The following is a 19,658-nucleotide window of genomic DNA, read 5'->3' on the forward strand; positions in this document are numbered from 1 at the left end:
TCCTCCCAAATATCTTCTTCCTCCTCAGCTTCATCAAATTGCCGAATTCTCTCCTTTGTGCGAGTCTCAAAGAGTCCAGAGCTGGCCTGAGAGATGGAAGATATTCATAGAGTGAGACAGGAAGCTTCAATGAGGTTAACACAAACACAGAAACAGTATTAATCAGGACTCACCCCCTCATCCACAAGGTTAAAGTTGATCTCTGTGATTCGATCAAACGTGGCGCTGAATGAAAAACAGAGATGCAGAAACTTGACTATAGCATAACCTGTTAAAGTAGAAGTTTGGCAAAAATGTTAAGTCTGTAATTATTTACTCACCCTCATGTCGTTCCAACCCTGTTCTTTCTTCTAATATCAAAAGGAGACATTTTAAATAATGTTGCGATCGCTGATTTCCATACAGTAGCAGTTGACTCCCATTAAAGCCTAAAAAGCACCTAAAAGTGTTAGAAAAGTCGTCCATGTGACTCGTGCGCAATATTGCAAGCCGTCTCAAGGCATACGATCACTTAATGTGATGAGCAGACTGAAATTTGAGCTGTTAATTCACTCTCAAATCAAATCAACTGTAAACTCATGCGCTCATATTAAATATGGTGACACGTCAATAACATCAAACCACATCTGACACACCAGCAACTGCTTTTGTATGGAAATCAGCATTTGCAACACTCGTTTTGTGTTCCACTGAAGTCATAGCGGTTTGAAACAACCTGAGGGTGAGTAAATGATGACGGAACTTTCATTTTTGGGTAAACTTTCCTTTTAAAACATGTGAATTAATGAACTGCTGGACATCATGCATGTGTGTAAGACGCACCAAATGTGAATAAAAAGTGTTATTAAAACGAAGGATGAGCATTTTCATTACTCAAATGAAATTAAAGCGAATATGTAAGGGATAATGTACAGTCAGCAGGTTGTTATTCTTAAAGCCTGACATGATGCGGATACATTACACAGCTACTAACCAAATAAACATATATACATGAACATAAAATATTGATTTGCATTGAAATTATGTGATAATGTGAAAAGAAAGAAATCGCTGAACAGCTGAAATCCACCTCTGGGATGTGTTGGCGTTCTGTTGGTGTTTCTTTTGTAATTAATGAAGTCAATTAATGACATGTTCATTATCCAGCTTATTACAAGACTACTTGAGTTACAATAATTGTATTAGTTCACTTGTAAAGATCGCACAGTGATCCGATGGCTCGCAATACCCGGATGGCCGGTCTGATACGTGGATGTGCGGTTGTTACTGAGCAATATCAGACCACTAGATGGCACCATTGACCAATCAGAATCGAGTATTACAGAGAGCCGTGTAATAATAACAACAACAAGTATGAAAGGTATGTGAAATTTATATTAAAAATGTTTTAATCACAAACGTTACCAAGAACGGTTTCAAAACAAGCAAACTTCAACAATCTATGCTTTTCTTTATGGGGAAAAAACTAATGAAATAAACAATATGCATTCATAAAAAAATATTATAATTATAATTTTTTAATTAACAGTAAAAACATCTGCACTCACCTGGAGCTTACATAGAAACCAATACTGACGGCATTAGGGTAATGCACATACATGTATATAAACTCACATTTCTATCATTTTGCATGTTCTTTGTCAGAAAAACAAGTGGTGAATGTTGACTTTTTAGAACATGTATAATGTAAAATAATGGTCTGATAAGCTTCAGAGTTTCTTGTGCTGCTTCATATTTTCTACAGTATAAGTACACTAAAATTCAGCACTGTCCCCGTCAGGTAAATGCGCTATTCGAGTACCATTTTTAATAGTCGACTACCTGGTCAATTACTCGTGCACATCCTTAACTAAAACCTGCCTGATTTTGCACTTTTTACATTACAAAATGCATTAAATTGCTTAATTTCTACACATTGAACCTTCTATATATTATATATCTATATTACGGCTGTCGATTTAACAATAAATAATGCATTAAAAAAATTAACGCAATTAATCGCACTGCTTTCCTGAGAAATTCAAGCTTGTAGTACCACCTGTTTACTCCAGAGGGCAGTAAGTGAAACTTCAGCTGTATGAGCAACGCACAGTTTATTCAGTCTACTTCAGTAGGCAGAACAACAAACATGCGTTACGTTCTTGCGTTCAAAACACTTGATGGAGCGCAAATGCGAACTAAGAGATCTCAAGATGTGTTTAAAGATTGAGTATTAAACTATATTCAACTCGACACAGTGACCTAAACATTTTATTTTTATGAAGCAACACACCCAAGATGCGACACAAGCATCCATCTGACGTAGGTCGTACGGTCTTTACCTCACAAATATTTAATTACCAACAAGGTTAAGGAGGTGTCCTTTCCACTGTTACACCGTTTTTACCCCGTCAATCTTTATTGAAGAAACATGCTCCCTGAAATAGATCCACTTTGCTCCTTCTGTAATGCTGTAGATGAATCTGCCCCTCACCTTTTTGGGAATGTGTCCCCGCTGTAGTATTTTGGAGAAAATGTTGTTTGTTTGTACGTACCTCTATTTTAACTAGTTTTTCTTTGCTTTATAAAATACGTTTTATTTGTTTTTCACAGTTTTGATAACTTAAGTTAATATTTTCTGATTAATCTGTTTATTTTTCTTGCCAAGTTTGTAATACATAAGTGTAAATTTATGTCTATAAATCCCCTATTTGCACTTTTTAATAAATCTCCAACTGATTGACAAATTCACTTGTGTAATGGATTACTGTGAACTGTGTGTCAATGATTGACTTATGATCAATAATATGGTAGTAAACAATACATTGTATTATAAAGCCACTTTTTATATTGTCTTATTAATGATGAACTCTTCTGCTACAAGAATGTAATGCATTTTAATCATCTGAATATTTTATATATATATATATATATATATATATATATATATATATATATATATATATCGTTTTTTTTATATTTAAAGATAACTATGTATAATTATTTAATCATAACAAACCTAATTCTTAAATTAATCAATGTAAACATTAAATATAAATGTGCAAATGCAAACTTCTGCACAGGACTCACCCGATGCTGCCGTCATGCTCCCCGAATTCATCATCATTCAGTCCAAACTGATCGACAAAGTTCGCCGTCATCTGCTGAAGATGATAATCTGAGAACACCTGTGTAACGGGAACACAACACATGCACAAAGACATGCATTATAAATAATATTAAAATGGTTGAATCAACAAATGTATTCTCTTCATATAATGAACTATATCCTATTTATTTTTCTTGAGATAAGCAGACAGAACTGCTGTTTCCTGTCTAGTTAAAATACGTTTTAGTCACTGTGCTTAGATGAACCATCGTCGTTTCTCTAGATATTTCTTCTTCTGTTTATATCTTGCAGGATAATTTTTTTCTCATCAACAGTATGCTTTAAGAAAAACGTTTACTTATCGTTAGGATGCATCTATTTCGTCCCGTAATCGATTTCGTTTATGACAAGAACTCTGCTTGGAGACAGTTTTGCCCGTGTGTATTTGTGTGTAAAATCTCACCAGGTCTGCCGTATTCTTCTTGTTAGTTTCGGCTAGTGTTTCGTTCACAAAATGTTCCCAGCGTACTTTATAGTCCTCTGGCAACTCTATCACACACAAACAAAACACATTTGTTAAAGAGGCATTCCCCCAAAAATGAACATCTGTCATCACTTACTCACACTCGTGCCGTTCCAAACCCATATGGCTTTCTTTCTTCCATCAAACAGAGATCTTAGGCAGAATATTAGCCTCAAGCTGCGTACACACTGCCAGCGACATCACGCGCGACAGCGACTCTGTACCATTCATTTTCAATGAGAGCACAGCGACTTCCGGCGACACGAGCTGTCGCGACCATTGGCGACTAGATGTGGGCGTGTCCAGCGACGCGAAAAAGTTGAGACAAGTTCAACTTTATTCAAATGAAGAGTGACTAACGGAAGCGACAGCCAATAGGAGAGAAGACGGGAGAGCTCACGTGATCCTTCTCTCTCTCTCTCTCTCTCAGCTCCCGCAGTAACGGAAAGATGGATGAAAGGCTAATTCTTGTTGTTAGCAATTTTCCAGTGCTCTATGATATGGATATGGTATATCCAGCCGCAGCTCTTGCACCAGCCGGTGGTACTCGCCGTGCTGACTCAGAGATTTAATGGTTTTGTGGACCCAGACAGACCGGCGCTTATGCTAGCCAGCAGATAAACAGCCGCTATGGCAAACAGCACGCCTTGTTTCTCGTTCATCTTTGATATAAAGCATTTTATGTACTTATTCCATTTATATTGAGTCGTTTCCCTCCAAAATGTTTGCTTTTAGCGCCAAGAAAAGCGATTTGCTGTCAAGAGCAATGGAATGACATCCGTGAATGTCATTTATAAACGTTACTAGGCAACCAGTAGTGAGAACGCCCACTAGCGACTTCACCGCCAGCCACTGGCGACCTGCAGCGACAAAGTCTCTGGCAGTGTGTACACAGCTTAAGTCAACGTTTGCTTTCATAATATCTTTTCCCATTCAATGAAATCGTGTTTGGTGACTGAGGCGTGACAGAGATGGTCTAACGGACACTCAGACAGGTTTGGAACAACACGAGGGTGAGTAGATAATGACAGATGTTCATTTTTGGCTGAACTGTCCCTTTAAAAAGGTATAACCACACAAACACAAACACAATCACTGCGTCACATACCTTTTAAAAGTTGTGTGATTTGGGTCTGTTCTTTGTCCTGTTCTTTCTCTGTGCTCTGCACCACTGTGTTTGCAATACGGGTCAGGTGACCCATATACCCTTGTCTCATGCCTCCTGCCTCTCTACAACACACACACAGATGCTTACATTACTGTACATGCCATCCAATACACACTTTTCAGCTCAGTGATGTTTAAATTTGCCCTTACTGTGTTTTGTCGTTTTCTTCCCAAGCATCCAAAATCCTCTGAACCAGCCTGCAGTCCTTTATCAGCTGCACACAGACAATTATACCTCAATAAAGTATGTGCATTACTGTATTGTACATTTGTTTTTTTATTATTAATAAAAAATTAATAAAAATGTATTATTAATAAAAAAACAACAGCCAAACAAACTGAATGATGCACCTTCACAAAAACAAACAAACATGAGACTTTATTTTATTTATTTTTCTTATATGGTTTTGCCCACTGTACACTGATGCATGAGTACGCACACACACATGCTTACATGCTTTATCAGGTAGCGTGTGAATCTGTCTGAGTTTTGTGTGTCTGCCTCACTGGGCTGGGGCGTGTCTGAGCGTGTGTTTTCCAGCTGAATTTGAGTCGCATCTGGACTGTCCTGCATTGATCTGTTCAGTGGCGTGTTCTGGTTAAAGATGGCGGAGACACACTGTTCCACTTGCACGTGTAGGAAGTTATTCCAGGAGAATTTAAAAAACAAGTCCTATAGACACAGAGAGAGAAACAGACATTTCAATATTAAAAATAAATAAATAAACTTGATCTCACACTAATAACTGTTAAAAGAAATAGAAGCGTCTGTCTATAACATCTGCTCAGTATGGCTGCCAATGCGAATAACTCTATAAAATAAATTACACATAATAATGATCTTATTTAAATGGAATCAATAATAATCCAAATAATTTAATATAATAAAAATAAGAGAACAATATAAAAAATAAAATATATACACTGTATATAATTATTTATATTTTTATTACATATTTAAATAAAAAAATATATATGTTAAAAATGTTCTTAAGACATATTCATGTGTGTGTGTGTGTGTGTGTGTGTGTGTGTGTGTGTGTGTGTATATATATATATATTTTCCATCAAATTAATCGGATATATCAATATTGCTTTGAAAGGTAATAAAATAATATTATTGTTATATTTATTATATATACACTTATCAAGAGTATATCAATAATAATATTAATAATATTTATGACAGCATATAAATATAGATATAGTATTATTATTGATTCAATAATCAAAATAATTATATATATATATATATATATATATATATATATATATATATATATATATATATATATATATATATATATAACAATAATACAATTTTATTATATTTCTTTTGGGGGCCACTCTTAGCAAATATTGATATATTTAATTAATTGCATTTATTTATATAGTTTATTTATTTTATTTATTTGTTCAGGGACAATTCACAATACATGTACTGTAACTGTTTTAGCGTAAAGCTAAATTTCAACCTGGGCAGTAGTTACTGCCTTAGAAAGCAGCATTATATGTATTCACAAATAAACATAAAAATAATAACAATAATTACCCAATAACAAACATTCTTAAAAAAATAATGCAACATAAGTTAAAAATTTGTTATAGTACACACACACACACACACACACACACACACACACACACACACACGATCAGCCACAACATTAAAACCACTTCCCTAATACTGTGTAGGTCCCCCCTTGTGCCGCCAAAACAGCACCATAAAATCATGCATATACGGGTCATGAGCTTCAGTTAATGTTCACATCAACCATCAGAATGGGGAGATCAAGCCAGCCATGAGTGTTGGTACCAGACGGGCTGGTTTGAGTATTTCTGGGATTTTCACACACAACAGTCTCTAGAATTTACTCAGAATGATGCCAAAAACAAAAAACATCCCATGAGCGGCAGTTCTGTGGATGGAAATGTCTTGTTGATGGGATAGTTCAACGGAGAATGGCCAGACAGGTTTGAACTGACAAAGTCTACAGTAACTCAGATAACTGGATAATCAGATAATTATAATATATATATATATACATATAATTATTTTGATCATTATTGACTTGCACAAAATTAAAGTCAAATCATATTTACTCAGAATTAACTCCATAATATTTAAATATTAAATGAATGCATTATCCTCTAAATGAACCATGTTGATTAATGGCAGATAATCTTAAAATTGCCAAAAACAAACGGTGAATTCCTTTGACTGTCTGATAATCTGAAAATGTTTAATAGGCTTGAAGAATGATATTAAAATATTGGTTGATTGATCGGCCAAAAAGATCATCCGAAAATGGCCAAAGATCTGTTAATTAATTGGACTTTCCGATACTCTCAAAACAGCTTAATATTGTCCAATTAATCAACCTGTCAGTAAAATGATTCAAAATGTCCAAATATCCATAAATTCATTGGCTTGTCAGATACTATAAAAACGGCCAAATATTAGTTAATTAATGAACCTTGATTAATGATAATCTCAAAATGTCCAAAAATCTGTAAATTAACTAAACATCATTTATTTAGCTTATTATTGATTCAATATGTAAAAAGACCATTTTAATGCCTTACTCAGCAAATATTCATATATTTGATTAACTCAATTATATAATCTGAATATCATCTAATAAATAATAATTAAAATAATTAAATAAATTAATGCATTTTAATTGACTGGCAGCCCTAATTTTTTTCTTCAATATTTAAAAATGAACACACATGCGATTTGATATGTACGGTAATCTTGTGTAAGGGTACATAATAATAATAATAATACATTATATACAAATAATTTATAATGTGATTTATGATTTGATCAATATGAAAAATAATATGAAATAATAAAACAAAAAAGGTGAAACATTATTTTTAAAAAGTAAATTTTCCAGTTTCGGTTTTATATTTATGGTGCTTTTCACAAGTCAAAGCAAGTTGTGGCAAGAAAAATATACCCGGTTTAAAAAATGTATTCTTAGTTTGACTCTTACGTGTTTCTTTATTCATTGTAAGTTTAAGATTGACTCTCACCAGTAGCAGGTTGATCATGTTCAGTCGGCAGAGCTCGTGGTGGATTCTTGGAGCTCTAGTGTACAGCAGAGCAGCCATCAGTCTGCAAGCATGCAGTCGGGCATTGCCAAACGGCTCCTCCAAAACACCCATTGTGGTCAACATCACACATTTCTGAGTCAGAAGCACAAATACAGTAAACATGTTCAGTAGAGTATTTAAAGACAATATGAAACAGTATTCGCAATGCATCAAAGTCCTCAATGTCATGTATTTTCCTACCACACCTGGAGTCACAACTTAGAATCCAGGGCATGCTGAGTGACTCCAGACAGGTCTCCTAAGCAACCAAATATATATATATATACATTTGCTGTCCCCTCAAAATAACTCAACACACAACCATTAATGTCTAAACCGCTGGCAACAAAAGTGAGTACACCCCTAAGTGAAAATGTCCAAATTGGGCCCAATTAGCCATTTTCCCTCCCCGGTGTCATGTGACTCGTTAGTGTTACAAGGTCTCAGGTGTGAATGGGGAGCAGGTGTGTTAAATTTGGTGTCATCGCTCTCACACTCCCTCAAACTGGTCACTGGAAGTTCAATATGGCACCTCATGGCAAATAAATCTCTGAGGATCTGAAAAAAAGAATTGTTGCTCTACATAAAGATGGCCTAGGCTATAAGAAGATGGCCAAGACCCTGACACTGAGCTGCAGCACGGTGGCCAAGACCATACAGCAGTTTAACAGGACAGGTTCCACTCAGAACAGGCCTCGCCATGGTCGACCATAGAAGTTGAGTGCACGTGCTCAGCATCATATCCAGAGGTTGTCTTTGGGAAATAGACGTATGAGTGCTGCCAGCATTGCTGCAGAGGTTGAAGGGGTGGGGGGGTCAGCCTGTCAGTGCTCAGACCATTTGCCGCACACTGCATCAAATTGGTCGTCCCAGAAGGAAGCCTCTTCTAAAGATGATGCACAAGAAAGCCTGCAAACAGTTTGCTGAAGACAATCAGACATGGATTACTGGAACCATGTCCTGTTGTCTGATGAGACCAAGATAAACTTACTTGGTTCAGATGGTGTCAAGCGTGTGTGGCAGCAACCAGGTGAGTACAAAGACAAGTTTGTCTTGCCTACAGTCAAGCATGGTGGTGGGAGTGTCATGGTCTGGGGTTGCATGAGTGCTGCCGGCACTGGGGAGCAACAGTTCATTGAGGGAACCATGAATGCTAACATGTACTGTGACATACTGAAGCAGAGCATGATCCCCTCCCTTCGGAGACTGGGCTGCAGGGCAGTATTCCAGCATGATAACGACCCCAAACACACCTCCAAGATGACCACTGCCTTGCTAAAGAAGCTGAGGGTGAAGGTGATGGACTGGCCAAGCAAGTCTCCAGACCTAAACCCTATTGAGCATCTGTGGGGCATCCTCAAATGGAAGGTGGAGGAGCAAAAGGTCTCTAACATCCACCAGCTCTGTGATGTCGTCATGGAAGAGGACTCCAGTGGCAACCTGTGAAGCTCTGGTGAACTCCATGCCCAAGAGGGTTAAAGCAGTGCTGGAAAATAATGGTGGACACACAAAATATTGACACTTTGGGCCCAATTTGGACATTTTCACTTAGGGGTGTACTCACTTTTGTTGCCAGCGGTTTAGACATTAATGGTTGTGTGTTGAGTTATTTTGAGGGGACAGCAAATTTACACTGTTATACAAGCTGTACACTCACTACTTACATTGTAGCAAAGTGTCATTTCTTCAGTGTTGTCACATGAAAAGATATAATCAAATATTTACAAAAATGTGAGGGGTGTACTCACTTTTGTGAGATACTGTGTATATATATATATATATATATATATATATATATATATATATATATATACACATACTTTTATTATTATTACTACAAAAAGGTCCGGGTCAAATTTGATTTCATGTTATCTTTAAAAAATAATGATTAGAGGTAGACCGATATATCGGTCATGCACTTAAATGCATATTTAGTTATTTTGATTAGATAAATTGTTCTAGTGTGTTCTAAGTGTTCTAAATTGAAGCAAGGGCATGCAAAGAAAAATGCTTGTCCCGTCAGCACATACATTGTGTCTCCAACTTCATATCTTGTGAATAATAATAAACCTCATTCTTCATTTAACCTCATTTATTCTTGGGATTTTGGTTGAACAATAAACTAACTATCGCCGATTAATCGGTTATCAGCCTTTTCCACCACCTTAGTTATCGGTACAGGCAAAATCTACTATCGGTTGACCTCTAATTATGATAAAACTGGAGGAGCAGACCAACCTTGGGTGGGTTAAGCAGGAGGTGATGGAAGTTCTTTAAATGTGGCTGGATTCCCATTAATATGCTGTTGTTTACAGTGTAAGACTTTTCCGGTGCCTGAGAACACGGGTCTGTCACCTGCTCAATGCTGTTGCACACAGACACACACACACACACAAACGTCAGTAACAGTGAATGTCTGTGCAATGAAATTGGAAAGTGTTGAAAGTCTGTTACTGACCCTGCTCTCCGAGTCTCCAACAATGTGAGCAACACCTGCGTTCCGTAGATAATGCAGGCATCACTTTTCTCTCCACCAAACATGTTCTTTAACAGGGCCTCTATGGTCTGCTGCCTAAGACACACAGGCACAAACACAGTCTGGTCCACAATGCTGCTTTATTCAGGCCAAGAACCACCCAGACGTGATCGTGATCAGATCTGACTGACAAGCAAAGTCATCCACCACAGTTTCCTTCTGAACCCAGACAATCCCTGAAGTATCTGATCTTCACACTTACATCTCTAGTGTTGTGAGCAGAGGGTCAGGCTCTGATGTCTCCTGCATCAGACTGGCTTGATCTCTGCTCAGGCGGATGATGTCACTCAGGGTCTGAGATGCATTCGACTGCCTCTGTGAACGCACAAACACAACACTTCAAAGAATGTTCTTTTCGCTCTATTTATAAATGGTCTGCACTTTTATAGGGCCTTTTTAACCTTAGCGGTATTCAAATACCTACATGCATAACACTGTGTCTCATTCACCCATTCATACACACAATGGTGGCAGAGCTGGCATGCAAGGCATTAGCCTGCCATTGGGAGCAACTTGGGGTTCAGTGTCTTGCCCAAGGACACTTCGGCATGTGGAGTCATGTGGGCCAGGAATCGAACCACCGACCCTACGATTAGTGACCGACCCGCTCTACCACCTGAGCCACAGCCGTCACTTGCTGTTGAAATCACTGACCTCATCTTCATTCTGAGGGTGTATCAGCGCAATGAGCCTCTGCATCAGCTTCTCATCATTCAGCCACTGAAAACAGAGGATATCGATCAAAACAAATAGATACACACATAGAAATAAAACAGCTTGTAGTGTCCGCTCACAGTTAGCACTTCCTTTCTGAGCGAAATGGGCTCCACACTGCTAATCAGACGCAGCAGAAGATCCATCATGGCTGACGTGTCCATGTGTTTCAGCACCAGTCCAATGAAGTCCTGCTTTTTCTTCAGGAAACCGATCACCTGATGAATAACATTAAAAATCAAGATGAGGATGATTTTGAAATATACAGAATATTTTCAAGTAAAACAAGAGATATTTACACACCTGCTCTGTCTGGCGGCTGATGAGGTTGCCGACAGTCTTACTGAAGAATGATGCCAGTAAAGGGTTCACGGGGGGCGTCTGCTCTAGGAAGCTGTACAGTATGTGCAACAGAGACTCATCTCCGCCCACTTTATTGTTGATGAGGGAGACGTCGCATGTTAACAACTCACATGCTGTATTAGCATACCTGCGTGAGTTGTAGTGAGAGACGGCCATTGGCACATTTGGTTCAATGGCCATTGAAGATGGCCAATATAATGCAGTTACTGGTAATATAGTGTTATTTATACATAAATATGTCAACTAATTATAGGAAATGAGACATGCACAACATTAAAACCAAATTAAAAATTATTTGACATAATATTTACTCAAAATTAAATGAATGCATTATCCTCAAAATGAACCATGTTGATTAAATGGCAGATAATCTTAAAATTGCCAAAACAAACGGTACATTTCTTTGACTGTCGGATAATCTGAAAATGGACAGATATCGGTTGTTTGACCGATGATGTTAAAATGGCAAAAACATTGGCTGATTGATCGGCCAAAAAGATAATCTCAAAATGGCCAAATATCAATGAACTGGCCTGGTCGAAAATGTCAAAACGGCCCACAGAACAGTAAATTCCTTGGACTTTCCGATCAACTGAAAATAGACAGATATCGGTTGTTTAATCTGCTTGGCTGATTATGTTAATATGGCCAGGATCAATTGATTAATCGATATAGAAGATAATCTGAAAATGGTTGGATAATGAATTGGACTATCTTGTGCTCGAAAAACAATCAAAAAGATCAGACAGTCTCAAGATGGCCAAATATCAATGAATTGGCCTATGGGATAACCTCAAAGTGACCAAATATCGGTTGATTAATGAACCTGACTGATAATCTCAAAATCTGTAAATTAACTTGAATACCTGATCATTTGAAAATGGACAGATTTCACTTGATTGATCGGCTTGACTGATAATCTTAAAAAGGCCAAAAATCGGTTGAATTAATCTGCCTGTCAGATAATCTCAAATTGGCCAAATTATCGGTTGATTAATGAGCCTGGCCGGGATTTTAAAAATGGCCAAAAATCTGTCAATTCATTGACTATCTATCAGTCAAATAATCTTAAAATGAGCAAATATCTGTTGATTAAAGACTCTAGTTTATAATCTCTAAATGACAAAAAAAAGGGACAATTAATTGGACTATTTGATCATCTGAAAATGTGCAGATGTCGATTGTTTAATTCGGTTGGCTGTTGTAAAATGGCCAAAATTCTGTTAATCAATTAGACAATCTAGTACTCTAAAAACAGGAAGGTGGCGATGCGCTCATGACGTACAGCAGAGTGACGTTACACCTCGGATGTGCATTACTTTTCAATAATTCAACGGGTCGGAGTCAATTATTCCGTGGTTAGCGCACCTTAAGACATCATTCAGGGTTTTCTGGTTTTCATCTCTAAAATGCTCTTGTGAGAGGAACTACTTTCTTTCACCATGGATTCAGCATCTTTAATACAGTCCGGGCCTTCATTGCTAGTTTGAAAACATCACTTTAGAACTAGCAATGGAGAATGCACTGCTTTTCAGCATTGGCGTATCAAGGTAGTGTGTGTGTGTGTGTGTGTGTGTGTGTGTGAGCATGAGAAACAGAGAGATCACATGTGGAATTACCTGTATTTAAAGTGGATCTCATCAGGAATAACATCGCTGTTGTATTGATTAAGTTGTGGAGGGTGTGGCTCTATTTGTTGGTCGCGACACGAGTCTCAATGTGTGTGCGCATGCGCGTGCATATGCATGCGTGTGTGTGAGCGTATGTAAGTGCAGGGGAGACGAGGGAGCACAAGGGAGCTTTTCAAATGAAATTGAAATAAATGTAGGATATTATAGACATTGTCTGACGTTCTTAACCGATTTACTTTAACCAATGTCTTTGTTTATATGGTTAATTTGCTGTGGTAGCAAGTTTGGTGTGTGTGTGTAACGAGAGCAAAAGAGAAAGAGAGAGAGAGAGAGAGATAGATAGATAGATAGATAGAGAGAGAGAGATAGAGAGAGATAAAGGGAGAGAGAGCCCAAGGATGCTTATAATTATAAGGATGCTTTTAATTACTATAGTTAACTATAAATAATTATAGACATTATTTGTCATTCTTATCTGATGTACTTAACCAATGTCTTTGTTTTAATTGGTTATTTTGTTGTGGTAGCCTGTAGGGTACCCGTGGTATAACGTACAATTAATCTGCATGTCGGTTGATAAATGAACCTGGCAGAATATCTCGAATTGGCCAAAAAAATCTGTTAATTGGACTATCTGATACCCTCAGAACAGCCAAAACATGTTCAATTAATTGCCCTGGCCAATGTATTGGTCTCTAGCGGATCCATTGCAGATAAAGCTTCCAACCATTCAGACTGTGACAGTAAGGCCATCTCTAACACTCACTTGTATCGCAGTTTCTCCTCCCGGTCAGTAGGGGGCTCGTGTGTGACGAGATTGAGGAGCTCCAGCATGCTGCTGTCCCGTGTGAGGAAAAGGAGGAGGCGTTGATTCTGAGCCTTACATTCCTGCAGCACGTCCTCCTCATCCAGAAGCTCCTGCAGGGTCACGTCCTCCTTCTCCAAAAGCTTCTCAACCTGAGAGGAGTTGTGCAGGTCAAACTTCCAGAACATGACTGCAGCCTATAATGCAAAGAGAGAGAGAGTGCCTGAGATCGATAAAAAGTCGATCTTACTTTTCTTATCTATTTCCTTATTTACCTCACCGTATATATTTTCATTATACGCATTAATATCATAAATGCTGACAGTCTTGCCATTAAAGCTGTGTTGGCTTTAAAAGAGAAAGGGAAAGAGTGAGTGGGAGGCTCTATATAGTTACTCGAGCATTATGCAATAAAAAGGTGAACTGACTTTTCAAAAGGTTTGCCTGCCACTGACTGACTCAGCACTCTCACTAAAAGGAAGGAGAAGGGAAAAACAGACATAAGGCTAGATGGCAGAAAAAGTCCTGAAGTGCCACACCAGACGAGAGTATAAATAATGCACCGTCAAATGCAGACCTCCAGTAACAATAAAATGCAACCAGAGTAGCAGATCCAACAATAAGTGTAAACAGCAGCAAGCTGCAGTTACTCTGTTGTTAGGAAACTAAAGAATCAATTGTGTCAGTCAAATAAAGGCTGTATTAGCTGATCTAATTTCCTTTGCCCTCAGGAAGTACTGTTCCTGTATACATATATCACACAGAATCCTACATTGTATTAAGTATACAATACACTGTTTATAGTACTGGCTTGGTTTACAATTGGCATTTAAAGGCACACTCATTATTTATAAAATGTTTTGGATACTTGTACATAGTGTATGCAAATTTACTGTGCATGCACATGCGTTTCCTGTCTTCCGTGCATGGGTGCATTTGAATGGGAGTGCGAAGTGTAGTGTGACCACACATTTAAGCATTACATTTAAAGTTCACCCAAAAATTAAAATTCTCTCATCATTTACTCACCCTCATGCCATCCCAGATGTGTATGACGAAGAAGTTTAGAAAATATGTCAGCTCTGTAGGTCCAAGGGAATGGTGACCAGAACTTTGAAGCACCAAAAAGCACATAAAGGCAGCATAAAAGGAATCCATAAGGTTCGAGTGGTTAAATCCATGTCTCTAGAAGTGATATGACAGGTTTGGGTGCAAAACAGATCAAATTTAAGTCCTTTTTACTATTAATCTCCACTTTTGACCAGCCCAGACCAGTAGGTGGCAATATGCACAAAGAATGTGTATTTACAAAAAACAAAAGAAGAATGTGAAAGTGGATATTTATAGTAAAAAGGACTTAAATATTGATCTGTTTCTCACCCATACATATCATATCACTTCTGAAGACATGGATTAAACCACTGGAGTCATTTAGATTACTTTTATGCTGCCTTTATGTGCTTTTTGGGGCTTCAATGTTTCATTTGTATTCTGCAGAAGAAAGGAAGTCATACACATCTGGGATGGCATGAGGGTGAGTAAATGATGAGTGAATTTTCATTTTTGGGCAAGCTTTTCCTTCCCTTTTTTTCCTGGGTGAATCTCAAAACAAAAAAACTTTCAAGAACAGGTCAAATAAATAAATATATATACAATTATATTTTGCATAAAGAAAATTAAATCTATTTTTAATAATCATTTAGGGTTTTCTTGACAACTTATCTCATCCCCCACCCCATTCTTATTTTTTCTTTAGATTTTCGAGTCAAATTTGATCTGGGCATTTCTTCCTGAGATTCAATATAGTATAGCATAATACTGCGGTCACTGCTTGACATGTCAACTACCCAATGAGGGCCGTTACCTTCAGCCAGAGGGAGTGTGTGTTTCCTTAGATGGGATGCAGAGACCTGTTAAAACACATTGGTTTCCCAGACTGAGTCCTCAGTGGTCAGATAATCCAGTCGTCCATTTTCACGGGCTACCTCACATTACAATGCAGACACCTGCGGACACAGATCAAGAAAAGAATAATTAAAGGATAACCAGTGAGGAAACCAGGAGTGCTTTTGAAATGAGCAACATAATGAATCTGTGACATACAGTAGTTACCCAGAATACAGAATAAGCCCGTTGTTTAAATACAAATAACAGTGCACACACATACACATACACATACACTGATAGCAGCATGATCATGTTCTTTTTTAGCCTTGTAAAGAGATTCAGCATCTGCGGAGGACATGAGACTAAACATCATCATGCAGACCACTAATGCACCGTTTCTATTTCAACACACAACACACAACACACAACACGTAATCCCAATTCTATCCCAATTCCCTGCTATGTCCAGGGTTTTCATGACTGACCCTGAAAATATCAACATTCAACACAACACTGGGCATTAGCGGTCAAGCGTTCGTATATACACGCAATGGAGCCTATTCAGTCAATCATAGATTTACACCATTTCAAAAGATTGAAAATCTGTTTCACCATGATGTCAATTAGTAGGTGAAGATGGAAGGCTAATATGCCTTCTGGAATAACCTATGTGGGTTTTTTTTTTAAATTACTTAAGGTTAAAAACAAATTTCCTAAGACTACAAAAAGGTCTGTGGTAAACTTTACTTGAAGAAACTTGGACATTTTGTCCTACAACATAAATTTCACACAGTCATACCTCAAATGTGAATTTTGAAGCCACTGTTTTTTTTTTTTTTTTTTATGTATAGTTGAAGTCAGAAGTTTACATGCACTTAGGTTGAAGTCATTAAAACTCATTTTGTATCCACTCCACAGATTTCATATTAGCAAACTGTAGTTTTGGCAAGTCGTTTTGGACATCTACTTTGTGCATGACATGAGTAATGTTTCCAACAATTGTTTACAGACCGATTGTTTCACTTTTAATTGACTATAATCACAATGTGTCCAGTGGGTCAGATGTTTACATACATTAAGTTAACTGTGCCTTTAAACAGCTTGGAAAATTCCAGAAAATGATTCAAGCCTTTTAGACAATTAGCTTCTGATAGGAGGTGCACTGAATTGGAGGTGTACCTGTGGATGTATTTTCAAAAGAAATCAGACCTCAGAAAAATTACTGTGGACCTTCACAAGTCTGGTTCATCCTTGGGAGCAATTTCCAAATGCCTGAAGGCACCACGTTCATCCGTACAAACAATAGTGTGCAAGTATAAACACCATGGGACCACACAGCCATCATACCGCTTAGAAAGGAGACGCATTCTGTCTCTTAGAGAGGAGCATAATTTGGTGTGAAAAGTCCAAATCAATCCCAGAACAACAGCAAAGGACCTTGGACCTTGCTTTAGAAAACCGGTTTACAAGTATCTATATCCACAGCATATATCTACAAGTCCCAGACCACTTGCGTAAAAGATGCAAGCGTCTGATAACATCTTTTACTGACGGAGAATAAAACAAAAATAGTCAGATATTGTTAAAGCAGTTCTAATGTAATTTGGTATGTTTTTCCAAAGTTTAGGGCCGCTACCGTAAAGGCGCGGTCACCCCTCGTCTTTAATCTAGATCTAAGAAATGTCAAAAGCTTCTGATGTGACGATCTAAGAGATCTTTGGGGGTTATGTGTATGTAACATATCAGCAAGGTATGAGGGCGCTAATCCATTGAGAGATTTAAAAACAAAAAGCAGTCATTTATAATCAGTTTTGAACAGGGAGCCAGTGAAGAGAACATAAAATTGGAGTAATATGGTCCCGCTTGCGAGCACCCGTCAGCAATCTTGCTGCTGCATTTTGGACCATTTGTAATCTTGATAGGGATGCATGGATAATACCTAAATAAAAGGTAGTTCTCTTTCATCATCTCGTGTTCGAGATCCACCTATGGGAAGGGCATCCGTACCTGACCTCTGCAGAAGCATCCAATTGCACCAAGTCTGGCTAGACAGACAGAAGCGCGTGTCCTATGCTCGGTAAGGTCCCGCTCCTTACCTAAGGGCATATAACAATCTGCACCGCTGCTGCTCCTCAGTTGACATTCGCTCGCGACCTCTGTTTTGTACTCAGCTCGGTTGAAATTAGAGTTTTTCACTCACCCGCCTACAGGAGGATACATCGCACAGATCAGCCTCCGCCTGACGTGATTAACCTTTTTTCAGCCAACTTAGCTGTTTATTGTTTATTGCAAGTCGCCTAAGCTCGCTCTAAACTACCACCAGGCTGCCCGCCTTTTCTCTCTCCTGCTCCACGCAAGGATTTTTCGGAGTTTTCGAACATTTATGGCATTTTCTAAGCCTACGGCCTCCTCTGGGGCAGCCTATCGCGTGCCTGCCCGCCGCGTGCGGTGCCCTCATCGCAGCCAAGGATTCCCATCCTTTATGTGTTGTGTGCATGGGTCTCAAACATGCGGAGGAGGCTCTAGAGTTTCCGGAAAACTGTAGCCACTGCCTGGCGTTGCCTAAAAACTCCGCCGCCGGAGGCTCAAGGTCGCCGCTACCCAGTGCACCGACCTCGAACTCTCCGACTCCGATGGGGGTAACGGTGATGACGACGCGCTCCTGGTTTCCTCCGGGCGCGGCCTCGCCAGCTGGGCTGATCAACACAACCCGGAATTTCCTGAGGAGATTCTCTCAGTGGACCCCTCGCTCGCCAATGAGCCGGCTGGTTCTGGTGACTACGACGACGCGGGCCTTCTTGAAGGTTCGGAGGACGAGGATGCCATCCCGCCTTCTGTGACTCAGGCTAACGCCCCTGCAGCCCTCACCCAGTCTGTCCTCCTCGAGGTTTGTGAGCTGCAGCCGCCGCCTCAATATCGAATGGCCAGCTTTACAAAGTGCCACTGACCAAGAGAGGGACGGTATGACGGAAACTCCTGGGACCCCTCCAGGCTCGAGAAAACAACTTCTCCCCGTCCTTCCTGCATGCCAAAGCATATGAGGTACTTTTGGGGGACCCGCTGGACCTAAAACACGGTCTCGCGGGCCTTGAAGTAAAGGACATGACGGCCCTTGGGATGGGTGACCCCCGCCATCGAGCCCTCTGTCGCCAGACACCTTAATCCATCTCAAGGTGGTCTACTTGCCCCCCAAACCTGTTCTCCCGAACAAAATGGACCGGTTTTCTGCCTCTATACACCAGGCCTCTTACAAAGCCTCGGCCTTGGCCGCCAGAGCCCCTCAATGTCTCCTCTCTTCTGTCTGCATACCAGGCTGAACTCCTGGTCGATATGGGGCAACAATTGGAAAAGGGACCCCCACACCCTCTCTGTGGAAGGAGATTGTTACGGTGAATGACCTTGTTCTCCGTGAATGCCCGGCCAGGCCGTCCAGCCTCGCGGGCGTCTATGGCGCTCTCAGTGGCTGGAGAACGTGCTCTTTGGCTTAACTTGTCGGGCCTCCCTGACAGTGAGAACGGCGATTAGTGGTGCTCCTGTAGAGCCTGGCCAGGCTCTATTTGGCCCTGCTGCCGCTTTAATGCAACAGCGCTATGACGACAAGAGGAAGGAGGACGAGCGCTAAAATTATGCCTCCCGAGGAGAGCTGCACCGCGCCAGGCACCACCACGCGACCACCCAACCCTCCTGCTTCGGGCGCCCTTTCCATTACCCCGTAAGGCAAAGCCTCGGAATAAGCCACCTCATCAGCAGGGTAACCCGCCTTCTGCTAAGCCTTGGGGTAGAATGTCTTTCAGCTGCCGCGCCAAGAAACCCCCCACTCTACCCCTCCGATTCTAAACGGA

The 19,658-nt window shown here is 39.5% G+C and overlaps 1 protein-coding gene across 1 annotated transcript in view; it reads right to left on the minus strand.

Annotated features, from left to right (window-relative positions):
- The window catches only part of LOC127623211 (serine/threonine-protein phosphatase 6 regulatory subunit 2-like), a 33,236-nt gene that overhangs the window by 6,541 nt on the left and 7,037 nt on the right, over positions 1-19,658 (minus strand). Inside the window, exons 2-17 of the mRNA XM_052097541.1 lie at positions 15,794-15,935; positions 13,891-14,126; positions 11,434-11,620; positions 11,211-11,348; positions 11,071-11,136; positions 10,619-10,731; positions 10,339-10,452; positions 10,119-10,245; positions 7,821-7,973; positions 5,233-5,451; positions 4,929-4,993; positions 4,720-4,841; positions 3,552-3,637; positions 3,070-3,167; positions 174-225; positions 1-86 (exon numbers count right to left, since the gene is read on the minus strand). The exon at positions 1-86 is cut by the window's left edge and continues 42 nt beyond it. Coding sequence (XP_051953501.1) covers positions 1-86; positions 174-225; positions 3,070-3,167; positions 3,552-3,637; positions 4,720-4,841; positions 4,929-4,993; positions 5,233-5,451; positions 7,821-7,973; positions 10,119-10,245; positions 10,339-10,452; positions 10,619-10,731; positions 11,071-11,136; positions 11,211-11,348; positions 11,434-11,620; positions 13,891-14,117 — 1,853 coding nt within the window. The 5' untranslated portion in view covers positions 14,118-14,126; positions 15,794-15,935. The remainder of the gene's footprint in view (positions 87-173; positions 226-3,069; positions 3,168-3,551; positions 3,638-4,719; positions 4,842-4,928; positions 4,994-5,232; positions 5,452-7,820; positions 7,974-10,118; positions 10,246-10,338; positions 10,453-10,618; positions 10,732-11,070; positions 11,137-11,210; positions 11,349-11,433; positions 11,621-13,890; positions 14,127-15,793; positions 15,936-19,658) is intronic.

This window comes from Xyrauchen texanus, chromosome 29, assembly GCF_025860055.1.
Source record: "Xyrauchen texanus isolate HMW12.3.18 chromosome 29, RBS_HiC_50CHRs, whole genome shotgun sequence".
Classification (NCBI taxonomy): Eukaryota; Metazoa; Chordata; class Actinopteri; order Cypriniformes; family Catostomidae; genus Xyrauchen; species Xyrauchen texanus.